At 36.2% G+C, this 17,780-nt stretch overlaps 2 protein-coding genes across 3 annotated transcripts in view; one reads left to right on the top strand and one right to left on the bottom strand.

Moving 5' to 3' along the window:
• LOC132099093 (ceramide kinase-like) overlaps positions 1-8,073 on the bottom strand; it is a 52,591-nt gene extending 44,518 nt beyond the window's left edge. The window contains exons 1-2 of the mRNA XM_059505538.1: positions 7,747-8,073; positions 29-160 (exon numbers count right to left, since the gene is read on the bottom strand). Coding sequence (XP_059361521.1) covers positions 29-160; positions 7,747-7,897 — 283 coding nt within the window. The 5' untranslated portion in view covers positions 7,898-8,073. The remainder of the gene's footprint in view (positions 1-28; positions 161-7,746) is intronic.
• A 1,166-nt stretch (positions 8,074-9,239) lies between these two features.
• Positions 9,240-17,780, top strand: part of LOC132099091 (TBC1 domain family member 22A-like) — a 166,780-nt gene continuing 158,239 nt past the window's right edge. The window contains exons 1-4 of one of the 2 annotated variants that reach the window (XM_059505537.1): positions 9,240-9,475; positions 10,305-10,361; positions 12,975-13,402; positions 17,130-17,309. In XM_059505537.1, coding sequence (XP_059361520.1) covers positions 9,414-9,475; positions 10,305-10,361; positions 12,975-13,402; positions 17,130-17,309 — 727 coding nt within the window. In that variant the 5' untranslated portion in view covers positions 9,240-9,413. The remainder of the gene's footprint in view (positions 9,476-10,304; positions 10,362-12,974; positions 13,403-17,129; positions 17,310-17,780) is intronic. The other variant, XM_059505536.1, reaches the window with a different exon arrangement.

Genomic DNA, 17,780 nt, shown 5'->3' with positions numbered 1-17,780 from the left:
AGATGACAGTCTGAATATGATGGTGTACCTGTGAAAGCATGCTGGTATGAGTCCGCTGGGCTCTGAGGAACCTTCTGCCATTTCCCAGTGTCTTTACAAGGAGAGTCATCTTCCTTTTCCAGAACTGCTATAATTTCACACACTGGGACACAATGAATACCTGTGTATAGAAGAGCAGTGGGTCACATAAAATGAGAAACATAACACCTAGTTGCTCCAGAGGAGTGCAACCTCTGAGATATATAGCAATTGTAAGTCGCTTTGGATAAAAGTGTCAGCTAAATAAACGAAATGAATAATGTAATTTCTCTCAAATCATCTGCCGTGTTGGATTTTGTATTTATTTATTTTTTCCAATAATACCTGAATTTGTAAATTATTATTGAAAATGCTTTTGACTTTTCTTGCTTTTGAGTTTTCAAAATGTGAGTTTTGGGATTTCCAGGAGAAGTCGACTGCTTCATTTTGTTTGCTGTGCAGTAAAACACTATGTAAATGTCAGTTTCCATCATCCCTGTCTCTGTGCTAGGGAAAATTTCTCTAAGCAAAACAGGTTTTTGCATTCTGACAGCTTGTGACCAAATGAGTCAATCTTGTGTTATGTAACATAATTTCCAGAAAACCCCGGGAGAGGAAGTTAATGAGGTTTAACCTTATTCAAAAGATCACAGAGTTATGTGGATTGGAATAAAGTACACCTTCAGAAACTTTATTTGATACCCAGATAAACCTAAAGTAATGATTTATCTTCATTAAAACTTCATTACACATTTATGAGACATAACAAGTATATTTCATTTTTATACAGCCTAATGAAACCATATGCCCAAATGTAGTCAAAAACTTAACAGCATAATAACATGGAAACAACAACCTTATAAAAGTTTCATGATACTTGTATTAGGGAGTTATTGTATAATGCATGAATACCGCATGAGGTAAAAAGCTGAAATGTAAAGGTGAAGCAGTAGAGTTATAGAGTTCATAGGGGATTCTAGATGTATGTTGCATTTATTCTTAGTTTAGCATCCACTAACAATATCTGACCAAATAATAATAATAATAATAATACTAACAACAACAATAATAATGAAACAAAGAATAATATTAATGTTCACATAGCAGTATTCTGTTGGTCAACACCGCAAATCTGTTTACTGTTGTTCTATTAATTTTCACAGAAATAATTTCACTTGAAATAGTTGTGAAACCTGCATGCGTAAATCTTTTGCCCTGATATGAAATTCCTGAACGGTTGGATTCCTTTTGAAATGACTGGATTTTGCCTATGAAAATTCACAGAACAACAGTAAACATGACTGCACAATTTATTTTTTATTTAAAAATTTTGGTCAAGAACATTTTAAAACATTTTGTCAAGGAAAAAAAAGAAAAAGAAAAACAAAGTAAAAATAAATAAGTAAGTAAGTAAGTAAGTAAGTAAGTAAGTAAGTAAATAAATAAATAAATAAATAAATAAATAAATAAATAAATAAATAAATAAATATAAATATATATATATATATATATATATATATATATATCAAGTTAAATTAACAGTCTAACTTTGTTTTTTTTGCACCAAATGTTGTTTTGGGGTTATAATATATATATATATATATATTATATATATATTTGATCATTAACAATATCAATATTTGTAAAAAGGGATGAATTACAGTGTTCTACGCATGATGAATGTCGTCAAAAGTATAATTTATCCCCCCAAAAAACTAAAAACAAATAGAAAATAGATTGAGAGTATTTACTTTGTCAATTTTCCCCATAAACAAAACACATTCTTTTGATCCAGTCATTTACAATCCATTCACCTCCTTTCACTTATTTCAACTCAAATTATCCCACAATCACCCTGTATGCTATTATTACAAAATAACTAACAAAAACAAAAAACCATATTGCACACACACAACCGATTACATAAAATGTTCTGATTGCTCTCTGTGACGAGTGGGGCGGGGCCGAGGGATGTGGGAACACGAGTGAGGCCGGTGGAGTGATTGGGAAATCCGCTACACCTGCGACCCACCACCGGTCTTGAGTCCCACAGAGGAGATGGAAGGATATAAAACTGGAGCGACGACAGTGAAGGACGAGAGAGGACCAGGCCTGGGCTTTTAGTTGTGTTTTGGTTTTTATTTGCGCGCACCAGTCGTCCGTGAGGGGCTGGTGCGCTGTTTTGTGTTTATTTTGTATTATTAAAATGTTATTTGATTGTCCGCCGGTTCCCGCCTCCTTCTTCCCGATGATTATTAAGGTTTAATTCATTACAGTGGTGCCGAAGCCCGGGAGAAGGAGGGACGCGCTGCTGAAGATCCCTCGCCGCTGTGGTGAATCCGCGGTGCCAACGAGCAGGCGAGGAGTGTGCCGCCATGGACGCTCGAGGCGGTGGACTGGAGCGAGTTGCCGGGGACGGGCGAGCTCGCTACTGGCCGCCCACGATAGGGAGGGGCGGCTGCCGTCCGTGAGGGAGCGGAGGAGTCGGCGCCGTTCGACAGGGGGCCGGAGCCTGCTGCCTCCGTGAAGGAATCCGGAGGAGCAGGGAACGGGGGACTCCTGCCGGCTACCCAAAACCGGAGGAGCCGTCGCCGCCCGTGTCGTGCCGTCCGCCGTCCAGTGCCACCGCCAGGCACCGCGGAGGAGATCACCCAGCCGGTGGAGGGCCGAGCAGCAGTGCGTCTGGGAACCGGAATTTTTTATTTATTTTTTTCTCTCTCCCCTCTCTCGTCTCTGTCGCTCCTCCTTCCATCTCCGTTTCTCTCGCCTCGCCTGTCCTACCCCCGAAGGGAGGGGGGGGGGGGGGGGGTAGAGCGCAGTCTCGAGGGTACCCCCCGGCCTGCGAGGGGCGATGGGGGTATGTGACGAGTGGGGCGGGGCCGAGGGATGTGGGAACACGAGTGAGACCGGTGGGGTGATTGGGAAATCCGCGACACCTGCGACCCACCACCGGTCTTGAGTCCCACAGAGGAGATGGAAGGATATAAAACTGGAGCGACGACAGTGAAGGACGAGAGAGGACCAGGCCTGGGCTTTTAGTTGTGTTTTGGTTTTTATTTGCGCGCACCAGTCGTCCGTGAGGGGCTGGTGCGCTGTTTTGTGTTTATTTTGTATTATTAAAATGTTATTTGATTGTCCGCCGGTTCCCGCCTCCTTCTTCCCGATGATTATTAAGGTTTAATTCATTACACTCTCATTTATTTGTTAAGTAACAACATTAAAAAGAGGCAGCAAACATAATTGATACAGGAAATACCACTCAACAATAGTTGACATTCCAGGGGTCCTTGACCATAATTTTTTCTCTCTCTCTGCCAAATAAATATGTCCTTCCCAAATATGGCTCAATGTTGCAACAATCTGAGGCTGTATATTCTACGCATACTAACATGCATTGTAATCATTCTGATCGCAAGTTGTAATCATCACCTTACATCTTTATTAAGGACATCTTTATTATGGACACTCATCTCTGACTCTGATCAATTAAAAGATTCCAGTTCCAAAAAAGAAAAAAAAACGGGGGGAAATTTATATTTTGTTCTACACTCTATGGTAGCACAGCATGTATTCTTTGTTTATATATTTATTTTTTATTTTTATTTAATTATTTTACATGACCTATTATTATTACCTAAATATTTAGTTACGGGTCTTCTGACATAAATAGCGGCCTTTTTAAAAAATTCAGTGAATACTAGCATTTTATTTAAATTATTTTTATTTTCTATTTATTAGAAAAACCAAAATATACAATTTATGTTGCAAGAACATATTATGCAAGTATAGCTACGGTTTATAACAACAATCCCAGTCCATATGTTGCATTTTCAAACCTTTTTTTTTTACATCTGCATCTTGCAAATTACACTTAAACCATGTTTACACTATTGGTGTATTAAGAAAAAATAGTTTCCATTAAAATCAACAAATGCAGAGGATTATACTTTTTTGTTTGATGTCAGATATTAAAAATCACACAGACAACCATGCTGTATTTATTTGGCTGTTTTATTCCATGTCAGCACGTAAAGCTTTTTTAATGGCAAAGGTTTAAAAAATAAATAAATAAGTATGTTTGTTTCGGATAAACAATTTGCATAGAGAAAGATTATTAAATTAAAACCACAGTATAAATAGTACAAATACTGACAGACATATTTCTACCATTTCCCAGAACTTCCTTCATGTGACAAAAACAAAAAAACTAAAAAAAAAAGAGAAGGGATTTCCCCTTTAAACAATATGTAAGTCATACCTCCCAGGCATGCTTAGTATTAATATGGCAATAAGGCACATTTGAGATTGCAGTTGTATTTAGGCCTACCACATTTATGACATCACTTGAACAACAAATTAAAGCTTGAGGGCTGCACTAGACTAAAGGAAACCTCACATTTATGTCAGCTGTTTGAAAGAACAATCCCAGTCTATGTACTGTACATTACCTATGGATCCTGATGCGGATCATGTTGCAGGACATTACTCATATGAGTCATATCCTTTTGGGCATCTATTGCCATAGAGATATGAGTTTGGGACCAGGCGTTTATTCTCTCTTCTGGCAAAGTTCTGAAGCACCGTGTTTGAGCAGCATAACGCACCATTCATCCAGAAAAACGTGACCTTTCCAGCAAAACCAAACATTTGTTTAGTATGAAAGGGTCCTCTACAAATAATGTCTTTTGTGACCCCACTACTTCAGTTACTGGCATTTTGAGAAAACTAACTAGTGGTGAAAGCGATTAGATTACATTGCAGATGGACAAAGTACATCACACACTAGACGGCCAGCACTGACAGAAGTCACGCTGGCAAAAACACGATTCACAAAAGAGAAAAATACCATGGTCTTAATGTCTCCATATCAGTAAAACAGTTCGGCATCAATTGTACATGAACAAAGACAAGAGTTAGTGGAATGTTATTTGTAATTAGACAATCTAGATGTTTTTGAATTTTGGAAATGAGGTATGAAAAGAGAAACGAGAGACTAATGGAGGTGCTTATTTGGAAAAGATCTATCGTAAAAGACAACCTGTAAAAAAAATATCATGTGCAAATTAAGAGTTTACTGACAAACTATCAGTTTATGAACCTTTAGAAAGTGTAAACAGCACTGCAAACACTGAGAAATATAATGAGAAACAAAAAAAAACTATTTGGGTACTGATGACAATAAAATATTTAGGATAAGAATTTTCTTGAGCTCTTGTAATTGAGCAATGACAGGGTGTCTTGAATTACCTTGAGCAGGGTGGAAACTTACTTTCACGTGTGTCATGGCCCTGAGGAAAATATCCATCAAGACCTTTAAATAAAAGCCGGCTTTGTGTAATGGATCTTAGTGTCAGAGGTCACCCAGTTCTAAACTTCTCCTCAGCTGTGTCATGCATCCACGGCATGGGCAAAGATCTGGCTCCGGTGAACCAAAACCTTGATTAGTTTGGGATTAAATATTTATGTGGAGCTATGTAGTTCTTTAGCACAGAGTTTTAACAGGTCCAGTAAATTAAAACGCAACCAGTTTTTTTCCTAATCACACTCACGTCGTTACACAAACCTCTATGGCTTGTAGTTTTGTTTTTGGCAGCCTGTTTTCATTTTACTCTAGTCTTTGTGTAAAGCTGTCATTTTAGTTTTTATTAGTTTTAGTCATGTTCATACTCTTTTCTAGTCGAGTTTCAGTCAACTAAAAGTCTGAGCATTTTAGTCTTATTTTAGTCAGAACTATCCATGACTATTTTCGTTTAGTTGTAGTCGACGAAAACTGATGACATTTAGTCTAGTTTTAGTCAATGAAAATTGTATTTTAGTCTCTTTTTAGTAATGCAATTCTATTTAACCCAGTCAGTATAGTATAAGTTACCTATAGTATAGACAAAACCAAAATTTTCTTTTAGCCAAACTCACTTCAAACAAGGTTTTAAAATTGCATCATATGACCCCTTTAAGATTTTTAGCTGCTCTTTTACATAAAACTATTATTACTTGGATGATCAAACAAAACACCAGGTAGGTTCATCTGCCATTTATTTTAAATGCAAGGTTGTGATTTTTGTGTAACCTTTATTCTTCTATTAGCAATATTTAATTTAAGTATATCGGAAACTTATTGTTTTAGCTGTGATAATAGGCATTGTTCGTTTTGGAGATGGTTGTAGCAAGTTAACCAAACTTAGGCTCAAGATTTATAAGAAATGCACAGACACTATTTAACTGAACAGAGATGACATAACTGAATCCAATGATGAACTGCCTTTAACTATCATTTTTGCATTATTGACACTGTTTTCCTAATGAATGTTGTTCAGTTGCTTTGACGCAATGTATTTTGTTTAAAGCGCTATATAAATAAAGGTGACTTTGACATTGACAAGGATCCTAAACTTTTATATCATCAGCCAAACACATTGAAGAACAATGAGAACTCAAATTGTATTGAACTTTTCTCTCTATAAGAGCTGAAAGAGAACTGCAGCACGTCTTTCCTTTGTTTATAACATGGTTTGAAACGTTAACTGTCTAACATTTACAGATTAAAGCTGCATTCAAACCCACTGTCTGGAAAGTTGGAGTCCGCCTACACACAATGACCTGACCATCATTTGTGGTCACTCTTTTCTTCTGAAAAGATCCCGGAGTTTCTTGTGAACATACATGTTTCATTATAAATGTGAGTGATTTTCAGAAAACAAGGTCATGTCACACAAATAACAACCCAAACCCAGAAGTTAATGTATGACAGACATCTACAGATTCATTAACAAATCCCAACCAAAGACCAGGAGCAATGAGAAGAGAGGACAGGACTGCACAGTGTGTGTGTGTGTGTGTGTGTGCTGCAGAAAGGTGGAAGACAATCCAATTCCTCTAGATTATGAGTAACTTCTCTGACCTTCCAGCACAGTCTGAGAACACTTCACACACTCTGTATACACAAATTAACTGCTGTTTTAGGAGCAGAAAAAGTCTTCTGTAAAGAAACTCATCTTTCATCAACAATCTAGACAAGAAATGGTATATTTACCTTATTGTCATGGCTTTCATTCAACCTAGTGAACTACCTGCCTAGTAAAGGTTAGGCCTCATAGACATATTCCGTGTAAGGCACCATTCAAGTCTGCACAGAACTCAGTCAGGAGTCAGCAGCATTTCTGGAAATCATAAATGTGTGCTTACAACAAGAACACAATTTTGGGGCGCTGGAGATGGATTCTGAGCCAGCAGAGTTTATAGCATTATAACCATGCTTTAGTGGTGTTTTGAACATCATAGACCTTCATTTCTGAATAGATCATGTGCACCATTCAACACAGCACTTCTAAGCATTATTTTATGCATTTTGAGCCAGGAGAGTTTTCAGGCATACTATATAATTATACACATCAACAGTGTTTTGGGGCATCACTGAAACATTCCAATTCAGCAGCATTTTTACTCACTATAGATACATACTGAGAAGTTTTTTTTCGGGGGGCGTTAAGACGCGTTTTGGCCATCAAAGACGTCATTAGTGACTTTTGGGGTCATCATAGTTAGGTGGTCAAAAATGCTGCGTTCTGCGATTCTCTGTACGAACTGTACATATGATGTCTAAAACTACGGTAGGTATTCAGCTCAGTCAGTTTTGTGACACGCACTAGAACAAACAACAGCAGCAGCAGCGCACCGGTGTTGTACATGCTATAGAGTTGTTATTATTATTGTATTAGATATGTAACTCACCCGCTTTGACAGCTCCATATATGGCGCGTCCGGTGTGTTTTTTGGTGATCTCTATGTCTTTCCACGCAAGAACCGTGCGGTTTAATGTGACCTCAAACAGTCTACGCTGAACACACAGCTCAGAGCACAACAGACGCGACTGCTTCTCCATTTCTGCTCTTAACAACAAACACACACTTGTTATCTCACTTTCATCTTCAAAACAGGTTTATACTATACCGCCGCGCCGCTTCGAATTATTGTAAAAAATACTAGAGTCGCTGCTATGTTGCTCGTTTTCTCCTAAAGCAGTTTTGCTACATAGCGGTTTTCTTTCGTTCCTGATAAGATGGGAGGAGCCTGAGAGAAATGCGTCACACATAATCCTATAGTAGGAGGTGCGATGTGAATGATTGGCATACTTTGTTTGTTTGTTTTTATTTATTGTTGTACTGATATTTAATTAGGGGGTCAGCACCGATTTATTTACAAAGTTATATTATATATGACATATGCCACTCGGACGTATATTGCATGCCATATGTAAATTAATATAAATTCAAATTAAAATAGTAGGGTACAGAGCAGTTTTGTTCTGTCAGATATTTAGCGTATTGAACTTTTATACTGTACATCTTGAATACAATATAATATAATATAATATAATATAATATAATATAATATAATATAATATAATATAATATAATATAATATAATATAATATAATATAATATAATATAATATAATGTTCTTCTTATTAGCTATAGCACAACGGTCGACTCCTTTAAGAGCAAGCAGTATTACTTCAGTAAATTAATTGACACGAAGAAGCAAAGCTGAAGTTTTTCTTCTCAGTTCTCCAAAGTAGTGGTTTAGGAGGTTTTCACTTTCATATTCATTTTATGGAAATCAAGTGATAAATGCGTATGGCTTTATTTCAACTAACGTCATTACATGAAAAGAATTGTGGGATTATTTATTTATTTTTGACGTGTAACCGGTTTTGTGTACGCTTGATTTTTAGGAAAAAACACTGAAAAGTTTAAAGCCATTTCAACAGTATTTTGAAAATATATACTACTTTTGTTATTGAAAACCTTTTATCATTCACGTGATTTGTTGTTTTGTTACATGTAGCTATTGTTTAATTTAGTTATATCCTTAATATTATAAAATCGCGTTCATGTTTCTTTTTTATTATTGAGAATGATTAATCTATGCATATTATAGAAAAGAAGAACAATGTTATATTTAAATAAACTGAAATGACTTGTTCATCCTCTGAAATGACTTTAATTTTTCATTTTTTATCATGATATTTCAATCAATCCTCCACAAAAAAGCCATGTCATTCTCATATTTTGTTAGTAGTTTTTGTTATTTTATTAATATAAAATTTTATATTTAGAAATTAAACATTCCTTTACAGGCAATATCAAACAGGCCTGTGAGGGCACTAAAGAAGGCGAGTAGAAATTTCCACTTTCGATTGGCCGTTCGGCAGTCACTCATGAGACCCCGTAACCAATCACAGCTGCGCTAATGAGCGGTGGGCGGTACCAACATGGCGGCTCTCTGAGTTTGCGAAGAGAAATTGGGGTGTAAATAAACTCTTCGAGCACATTTTGCACAACTTTTCAGCTTATTTCAGCAAATTAATTAATGAGCGAGTACTCCGAAGCCAAAATATGTCAGGTGACGGCAACAAAAAACAGTTCTGGAAGAAAAACACAGCCAAGGTTCCTGGAAAGTGAGTGACGTGTTCATGCTAATGTTTATGTGTTAGCTCTATGTGTGTGTGTATTTATGGTTTTATTTATAAATGCAATTAATTCAACAATGACTTTAAACGCCAGATCTCACCGGAGGAGCTCCTAATATTCAGAAAAACACGTGTCACTGAAATCTAATATTATTTAGGCTGTTTTTAACTGTATTTTAATGTAATGAGTGCTAGCTGTACAGCTCCATGTATGGAGTGATGTATTAAGTTTATATCACCACGATTATATTCTTTTAACAGTGACATCTCCCGTTTGATTAATGTGTATGTGGTGATAATATATGTTATATTGTTCAAAGCTTTGTGCTAATAGATTAGTTCATAAAGTCATGTGTTAGCCTGTTAGCTGCTACTCGGCCCATCTTTGACAGCTCTTACAGACAAGTACAGATTGGTACAATGATGCTAACACTACGTTAGTGGTAGTATTTTGTGATATGCCATGATACTGGATGGTTATTGTATTCACATATCATGCTTTTTACCTGGTACTTACATTTTTTTTTAAAAATGAAAATACCATAATAGTAGTACTATGGTTTTAAGTAGTGATGGCAACACAATTCACTTTATAAATCTTAATAGCCTAATTAAAGTGGTTTATATAACGTGTTAACAAATTAAATATTTAAAAACTCTTTAAAGTGAAGCCTTGTTGGATTTTGTAGTTTTGCTTCACTACTTCTTGCTTGTCAAACCAGTTTTCACTTCATTGAAATAATGATGGGGTGTTGACGATAAAGATCCTTTATACAATTTTATACATATCCATCTTAACACTTTTTCTTATTCACAGTATCCAGCATGTTTATGGAGCCCAACATCCCCCATTTGACCCTTTGCTACATGCCAAGTAAGTGCAGTTATGTATTTTGGTGGACAACATTTGTATTTATTTATTTAAATTTTATTTTTAATGTTTGAATGTCTCGATGGTTTGTTTTGAACTGTATTCTGTTGTTTTGCAGGCACTGCATTCTCCAAAATAGAAACTGTAATTTTAATTATTTTGCAATAGTTTTTACAGTGTGTACAATGGATTTCATCATGGTTAGTTTTGCTGAAAGGAACACGTTCAAAGATAGAAGAAGATCTGTTTTTGTGTGTGTGTGCTTTTGCTTTCAAGTCGGTTTTGTTTGCAACACATTTTACTTCCTTAATTTCGTTGTGATAAAGAAAATCCAACAACAGCATTGTTTATATATAAAGTTGATTCTGTTGCATTTTCTGTTTCACTTTAAAATGTATGAAATTAAGAAAGTAAAATGGGTTTACATGCACGTTTAACAAAAAAAGTAGAGAATGACATGGCTTTTTTTGTGGAGGTTTGATTGAAAGATCATGAAAAAAATGAAAGTCATTTCAGTTTATTTAAAGATACATTTGTTCTTCTTTTCTATAATATGCATAGATTAATCATTCTCAATAAAAAAAAAACATAAACGCGATTGTATAATATGAATAGGGTTGTCTTTGATGTTGAATTTGCATAATCATAAAATGAAAATGTAGTGATCATACTTATCAGTTCACACTTGTTGCTGTTTTCTTTGTGACAGCCACAGATGTTACTACAATGAATCAGCAAACCCTGCCCGTTGAAGTGCCACATGAAACAGCATGCCTGAACTAGACCAAAAGCAGCCGCCTTTGTAGTTTTTGGAATGAGATGCTTAAGAGGCTTCCTGTTAGAGGGAATCTGATTTTTATGTTAGCTGGCTATAATGAGAACACAACATCAAATTGAGTAGAATGCATTAAGCATTGTATCTAATTTCCTTTCAAATTTAAAATGAACCCGTTTAATGTAAGTTAAAAATACAGGCAATGCTTCCTCTTTATTTTAAGAATGAATTTAATCAAAAAAAAGAAAAAAGAATTTATATGATAAAAACACCTTGTTGTGTCTTTAGTAACTTACTCTATTAGTTGTACTTTTTAAATAATAAAACGTTCCCTTTTTCTTGATTTCCTTCGCTTTTAAATAGCTTGCATTTTACTTTCACTTTCAATAGCGACAATTCAAAGTAAAGCAATTGTTCATATTTAGTTCGTTAGAATTTTCCCTAATTTCCTCGCTTTCCTTCACTTTTAAATAGCTTTAAAGTGCCGTCGAATTAGCTGCAATTTGGCGGTAATTGCTTGAATGCAACAACAAAATACAACATCAAACGCACTTTAGCCTATTTATAAAACATGGAACTTTAATTAACAAAACAAATAAAAATACACCATGCTATAAGGCAAGCTATGCCTTATATAAAATGACAAATAACTTACATTAAGTTTAAATAGGTATACAAAACTGGAAATAGGCTAAGTAAACGTATAATATATAACCAAATAAATAAGAAATGTAGAACGTTTATTAGCAAAACGAGTAAGAAAGCTTGGAGGCACTGTGCACATCTTGATGTCAAATAAAAAAAAAAATTACACAAAGTTTAAATAAATTAAAAATCAGTAAACCATGTGGAACCAATTAAATAAGAAATTAATGTTTAAAAAAAACCTTCCAAAATCACCTTAGATAAATTGCAAAAGTCAACAGGCTTTTCAAAATCCAAAATATTGCCAAACAGGTGCTTTTGCATTTCTTTTTGAAAATAAATCATCCGCCATGGTCTTGTCTGTCTCACCTCCCTCTACTCACTGGATAAATGAAATCTGATCTGTGGTGCAACATTTTTTGTTATTAGCTGTTTCAACACGTTCATGTTTTACCCAGTAAAAAGGACAGCATTTTTAGAATTTCAACCCATATGTGAAGTATTGGGACAGCTGACTCACAGGTCTTTCTAAGTGATCCCGTTTCATTAATTGTTCAGATACTAAAAGCAGGGAATGGGCTGAATCATTTCTAGCCATTGATTCGGCATTGTAATAGTTCTATATTGCTGAACACACTTTAGGCCTCAACACTTGACCAACTAACCTCAAGAACGGTGACAATCAATGAATGTAAAATGATGAGCTCTTTACATCACAACACTACAGATAGCTAACAATAATGATAAAACAAGCCATCAAACAGCAAAAAAAAATCAAATTAATAAATTATGTAGTTTATTTTGTATGCTGCAGTGCATACTGGGAAATCACAAAGTCTTAACATTTCAGAAATATGAAATTTGTTTAGACAACCTTTTTGACTCGTTGGGACAATATTTGAGGCAATTATGTTGGTCTGACATGGGTTTTTATGTAGTTTCAAGAAAATAGATTTTTTTTTTTTTTTTTTGAAAAAGCTTGAGTTCCATAAACTTGAAAATATGTAGTTTTTTTCACTGAGAAAAAAAAGAATAAAACCTTTTTGTACGTGAACAGTGACTTGGTGACTAACAATGACAGTCAGAGAAGCCAGAAAAATGTCCCTGTCCTTTATGATTTGACCACATCTAGGGATATTATTTTTCTGTGCGAGTTTGATTCATATACAAACAAAAGTCTAAATTTTCTGTTGCAGTCTGATGAAAGCAGGAAACAAGCCTCTGTCTACCACTATGCCAGGAAAACCAAAGAAAGCCACCACCTTCCAAGAGTTTGAGAGCATCACCAGTGATGCCTGGGATGTGGGAGACGATGATGATGAGCTTCTCGCTATGGCAGCCCAAAATCTCAACATTGAGGTCGTCATGGAGACAGCCAATAAGGTGATTGAAAACCACAGCAAGCTACAGGAAAGAAGGCAGCAGCAGATGGACAAGATGACTGAGCCTGAGGAAAAAGACAGAGAGGAAGCACATGAGGAAGAGGAAGAGCCAGATGAAGAGGACGAGAGAGAGGAAGGGGCCGAGATGACAACAGATCTTTCATTCAGTTCAGAGACTCTTCCACTAAGTGACAACAGAATGGTGAAGTCACACAGTGAAGCTCCCGTCGGCTCCCCTAAAGGTCAGTCAAACAACAGTATGACTGCATTTCTAATATATGTTTAGTCTAGTTTATTGTTTGACTGCTTGTGTAGCTTAAAAAAATCTGAAATTAATCTTTGTTGTGTTAATACATGTTGTGTTTAGAAAGAAAGAAAAAAATATTAAATAAAATATAAATATATTAGGTGGAAAAAGTAGTTGAAAAAAAAGTTGTAGTATTAAAATCACTAAAGCTAAAAAAAAAAAGGCTGTAACTAAAAGCTTAATAAAAATAAATAAGTCTAAATAATTAAAACATAATACAATTTACTGAAGTGTAATACAAGATTACTAAAACTTTAGATGAACTGAATGGACATCATTATATTTAATCATGTCAGGAAACTTGACAGATGTTTTCATTTGGGTATATACATGTTGAATAAACATTTAATAATTTACACTAATACAATGTACTGTCAGTACACCATAGTTATACAAATGAACTGTATTTATCCATTTATTTTCATTCAGTGTGGTGGAAACTGATAAACAAATTTTAAGTGAAAGTGAAAGTCGTGCATTTACCAAGTACTGTAGCCCTTACTCGGAATTGGTGCTCTGCATTTAACCCATCCAAGTGCACACACACAGCAGTGAGAAGTGAACACACACCCGGAGCAGTGGCCAGCTATAGATCCAGCATCCGGGAAGCAACTCAGTGCCTTGCTCAAGGGCACTTCAGTCATGGGTATTGAGGGTGGAAGAGAGCACTGTTCATTTACTCTCGCCCACCTACAACTCCTGCCAGCACCGAGACTCGAACCGGCGACCTTCTGGTAACTAGTCCGGCTCTCGAACCATTAACCATTTGTTTTCCTGAGCAAGTGGACAACAGTATCACAGCCTTCATCTTTCAGTTGAAATGGCTAATAATTTGTCATTTGCTGTTAGCCCCCTAAGCATCATAAATTCTTGAAACTAAGCATAGCCCCTTTCACACTGTGATTCCTGAAAATACACGGGTAATGTGTTCTGCCAATTGTTCCCGGGTAGCTAGATTTCTCACTTTCACACTGCCAGTAATTACCCGGAATATGTGCATGCGTTCACACACAACCCGTAAAGGTCCCGTAAAGACCAATGACATCAGGGCATGACATGTAATGTACGAGTCGTAAACGCTAGGCACGTTAACTTTCACTGAAGCTAGCGAACGATCTCAGCTTCAGCGCAGAAATTGAGGAACTAACTGATCTCTTCTTCGTTACAGTTTGCACACACATTTTTCCGTCGCGAATGTTGAGCTGCTTTTTTAAAACTCCCGGTAAAAAAGTTTTGCGATTAACGTGCGACATCACTACGACACACCCTTTACGCCATTAGATCTGGCTTTTGTTCACACAGCACTAGTTCCGGGACTGAACCCAGCAATATTACTAGGTCCCCGACCCGGGATTAGTCCCGGAATCAATCCTGGAACGTGTTTGCGTTCACACAGGAGGCGACCCGGCAATGTTCCGGCAATTTTCCGGGTCCAACGTGCAGTGTGAAAGGGGCTCATGTTAGCTCAGAAGGGCTTCAGAAGAAACCGGATTCAGAACAAACAAAAACAGAGTTATTAGCAAAATGTTGCTTATTTCATTTACATGTTAATTTTCATAAAAAAGGAGTACACACTCATTTTCACACAATGTATGAATGTTCCATTTTTGTAATGCTAGACCAATCAGGTTTTTTTTTTTTTGCGGTGTGCAAATATACTGTAGGAAGGGTTTTTTATTTATTTATTTATTTTTTTCTTCTCTTCTCTTTCTTCACAGACCTGTCACTCAAACTTTCACTATGATACTTTTGAAAGCATAGCAAATGTAATGAAAGCATGTTTATTTCAATAATATTAGAATCCCAGTTCTTCATAGTACTGCAGTGACCCGAAGGCCCAAATTAGCATTCGAATCGAGACTGAATGGGTATGAAACCACTGCAAACTAAAAACCATACTGAAGTTTGTTTGTGGTTTGTTTGGGTAGCTTGAAACAGCTCACTAGTACAAACTTTCTAGAAAACTTCAAACTGCCATTGGTCCGTAGCAAATATTAATAGGTGGCTGTGCTCTGAGGCTTCACATTTTTTGACATTTGAGGTGAGACCCGACTAATAACATGAACACACAGGAGAGCTGTGTAATGGCATTGGAATGTACACAATTAGTATAGAGCTGCTCCAGTATTTCAAAATACTTATAAACCTCTGAGCAAAAAGAAAGTGAAACAAATTTTCCTGTGAGTATTTGGGTATTTTACCTGCTCTGACAGACAGTTCTGGCAGCCTTTTGTTTTGCCAGCCTCAGTGGCAATGGATGACTGTGATAATGGACTTCCTGTCGATGTGTTCCACATCTACTCTAACAGCACCTTGCGTTGAGACTATCTCATTTCTGCAGGGATTACGCAGACGTCATTAAATGTTGAAGATGTTATGATGCTCAATGTGAGAATGATCTCTCAAAGTCACAGAGAGACACATTTAATGCCTCTAACAAGCATACAATCACATTGTACAGTGACACTCAGTGTTTGGACTGCACGATTAAACATTGTGGGAAAATCAATTCACCCATGCATTGTGTTTCATTGTGAAAACATTTATACCATAGAATGTGCCCATTAAACCTACTAATATATATATTTTTAAATGCCTATTTTATATGAATATACACAGAAAGCCCTTTCTAAGGCATCTTTAGACATCTCTTAAAAGGTATTTTATAGTGTTATAGACACATTCACTTTAACACAATCCTCCATATTACGCATCACACATCACACAGCAGTGCTGAGAAAATATCAGCCGAACCAGCAAGTGGTTTTTGTTTTTCTGTTTAGGTTTTAAAGGACTTCAAATTTTACATTACATACATGCATACATAAAATAAAGAATAAACAATTAATTAATAAAATGACAGAAAATAAAATACAATTTTATGAACTTAACACCTACTTATATTTAATGTTTTAAATATAAGCAACATAAAAATAAGAAAACAGTTTTAAGAAAAACTATTTTAATGGTTTAAATACAAGTATATAATATAATTAAAAAATGACAAAAGGTGAAAATAAAATTGCTAAAACAAACTGAAATTAAAATAACTAGCTATATCAAAAAAATAAGTGCTAATGAAGGCTAAAATAAATCATATACATTTCTAAAATTATAATACATTCAATATTATTATTATTATTTTTTAAATCAAGGTAATCGAGAAACAATTTAATATATATTCAATATTAATTACAATAGGTACTCTGCATACACATGCTTCTCAGCAAAACTTTCATGAAATCCAACCAAAGGGACTGAAGTGAGCTTACTTACTTGATAGATAGATAGATGGATGGATGCTGAAAATGTAAACACATTGAGAATCGAGTGAAATCTCATCATGACACCCCGAATTGAAATTACAATAGAATCTAAATGAACTGAATCGTGTTGTGTCCAAAAGATCACCCCTGATGATTATGGCACTCTGAATGAGGTTCATCTGGCTGAGCTCTGTAATGGATTTAGTTTGACAGAGAAGTGTTTCATTACCTCTAGCTGAGCATCTTGGGGTAACTGCCTCTTCAGACCTTTGGGCAAACTCATGTCCTGATATGTTATGCGTCATGAATTGCCTCCATAATTACATTTAATGGGCCGAGTGCTGAGAGAGAGCAGTTTGTATATGCTCATTAAAGCGGTGTTTTCTCTTCTGTCAGAAGTGGGCGTTGAACAGGCAGCACTACACAGACAGCAGTCACTCCCGCACAGGCCTGTGATTCCACTGGTGGCCCGCATGGCGGATCAGAACACATCCGGGACCCCTGCCATGACCCAGAGAGAGGCGTCAAGACTCGACAAGTTCAGGCAGGTTCTGGCGGGACCTAGTACTGATCTGGGTAAGATGCTGTTTTATGGCTCTGTTACTTAATTTCACATAGTGTCACTCTTCATTTGCTTGGCTATCAGAATGCTTGGGCAATGCATTACAAGTCTAAAAATATAACCCTGGGGCCCCGCTGTCCTGTAAAGTTTACAACCTGCTTCAGCTCACCTGGCCTGTGATGTTTCAAGTGATCCGAAAGAGCTTGATTAGCTGCTTCTGGTGATTAATTGGGGTTGGAACTAAACTCTGCAGGACAGTTGATCCTCAGGAGCATGATTGAAGACATCTCCCTAAATAATAGCGTGATCGCAAATATGCTTATAATTTTATACAACAGTCAATATTATGTGTGTTACATTTTAGACACATGTTCTGTTTGTCGTCAATTAAAATAATTCCAAACAAAGCTGTGGCAGAACATTTGTGCTTCTCTGGGCAACACTCATTGTTTCGTACCTGAAGGAATCTGTTTTTTAATGAATCA

Source organism: Carassius carassius, chromosome 22 (genome assembly GCF_963082965.1).
Source record: "Carassius carassius chromosome 22, fCarCar2.1, whole genome shotgun sequence".
NCBI lineage: Eukaryota > Metazoa > Chordata > Actinopteri > Cypriniformes > Cyprinidae > Carassius > Carassius carassius.
This window is presented reverse-complemented; position numbering and strand designations above follow the sequence as displayed.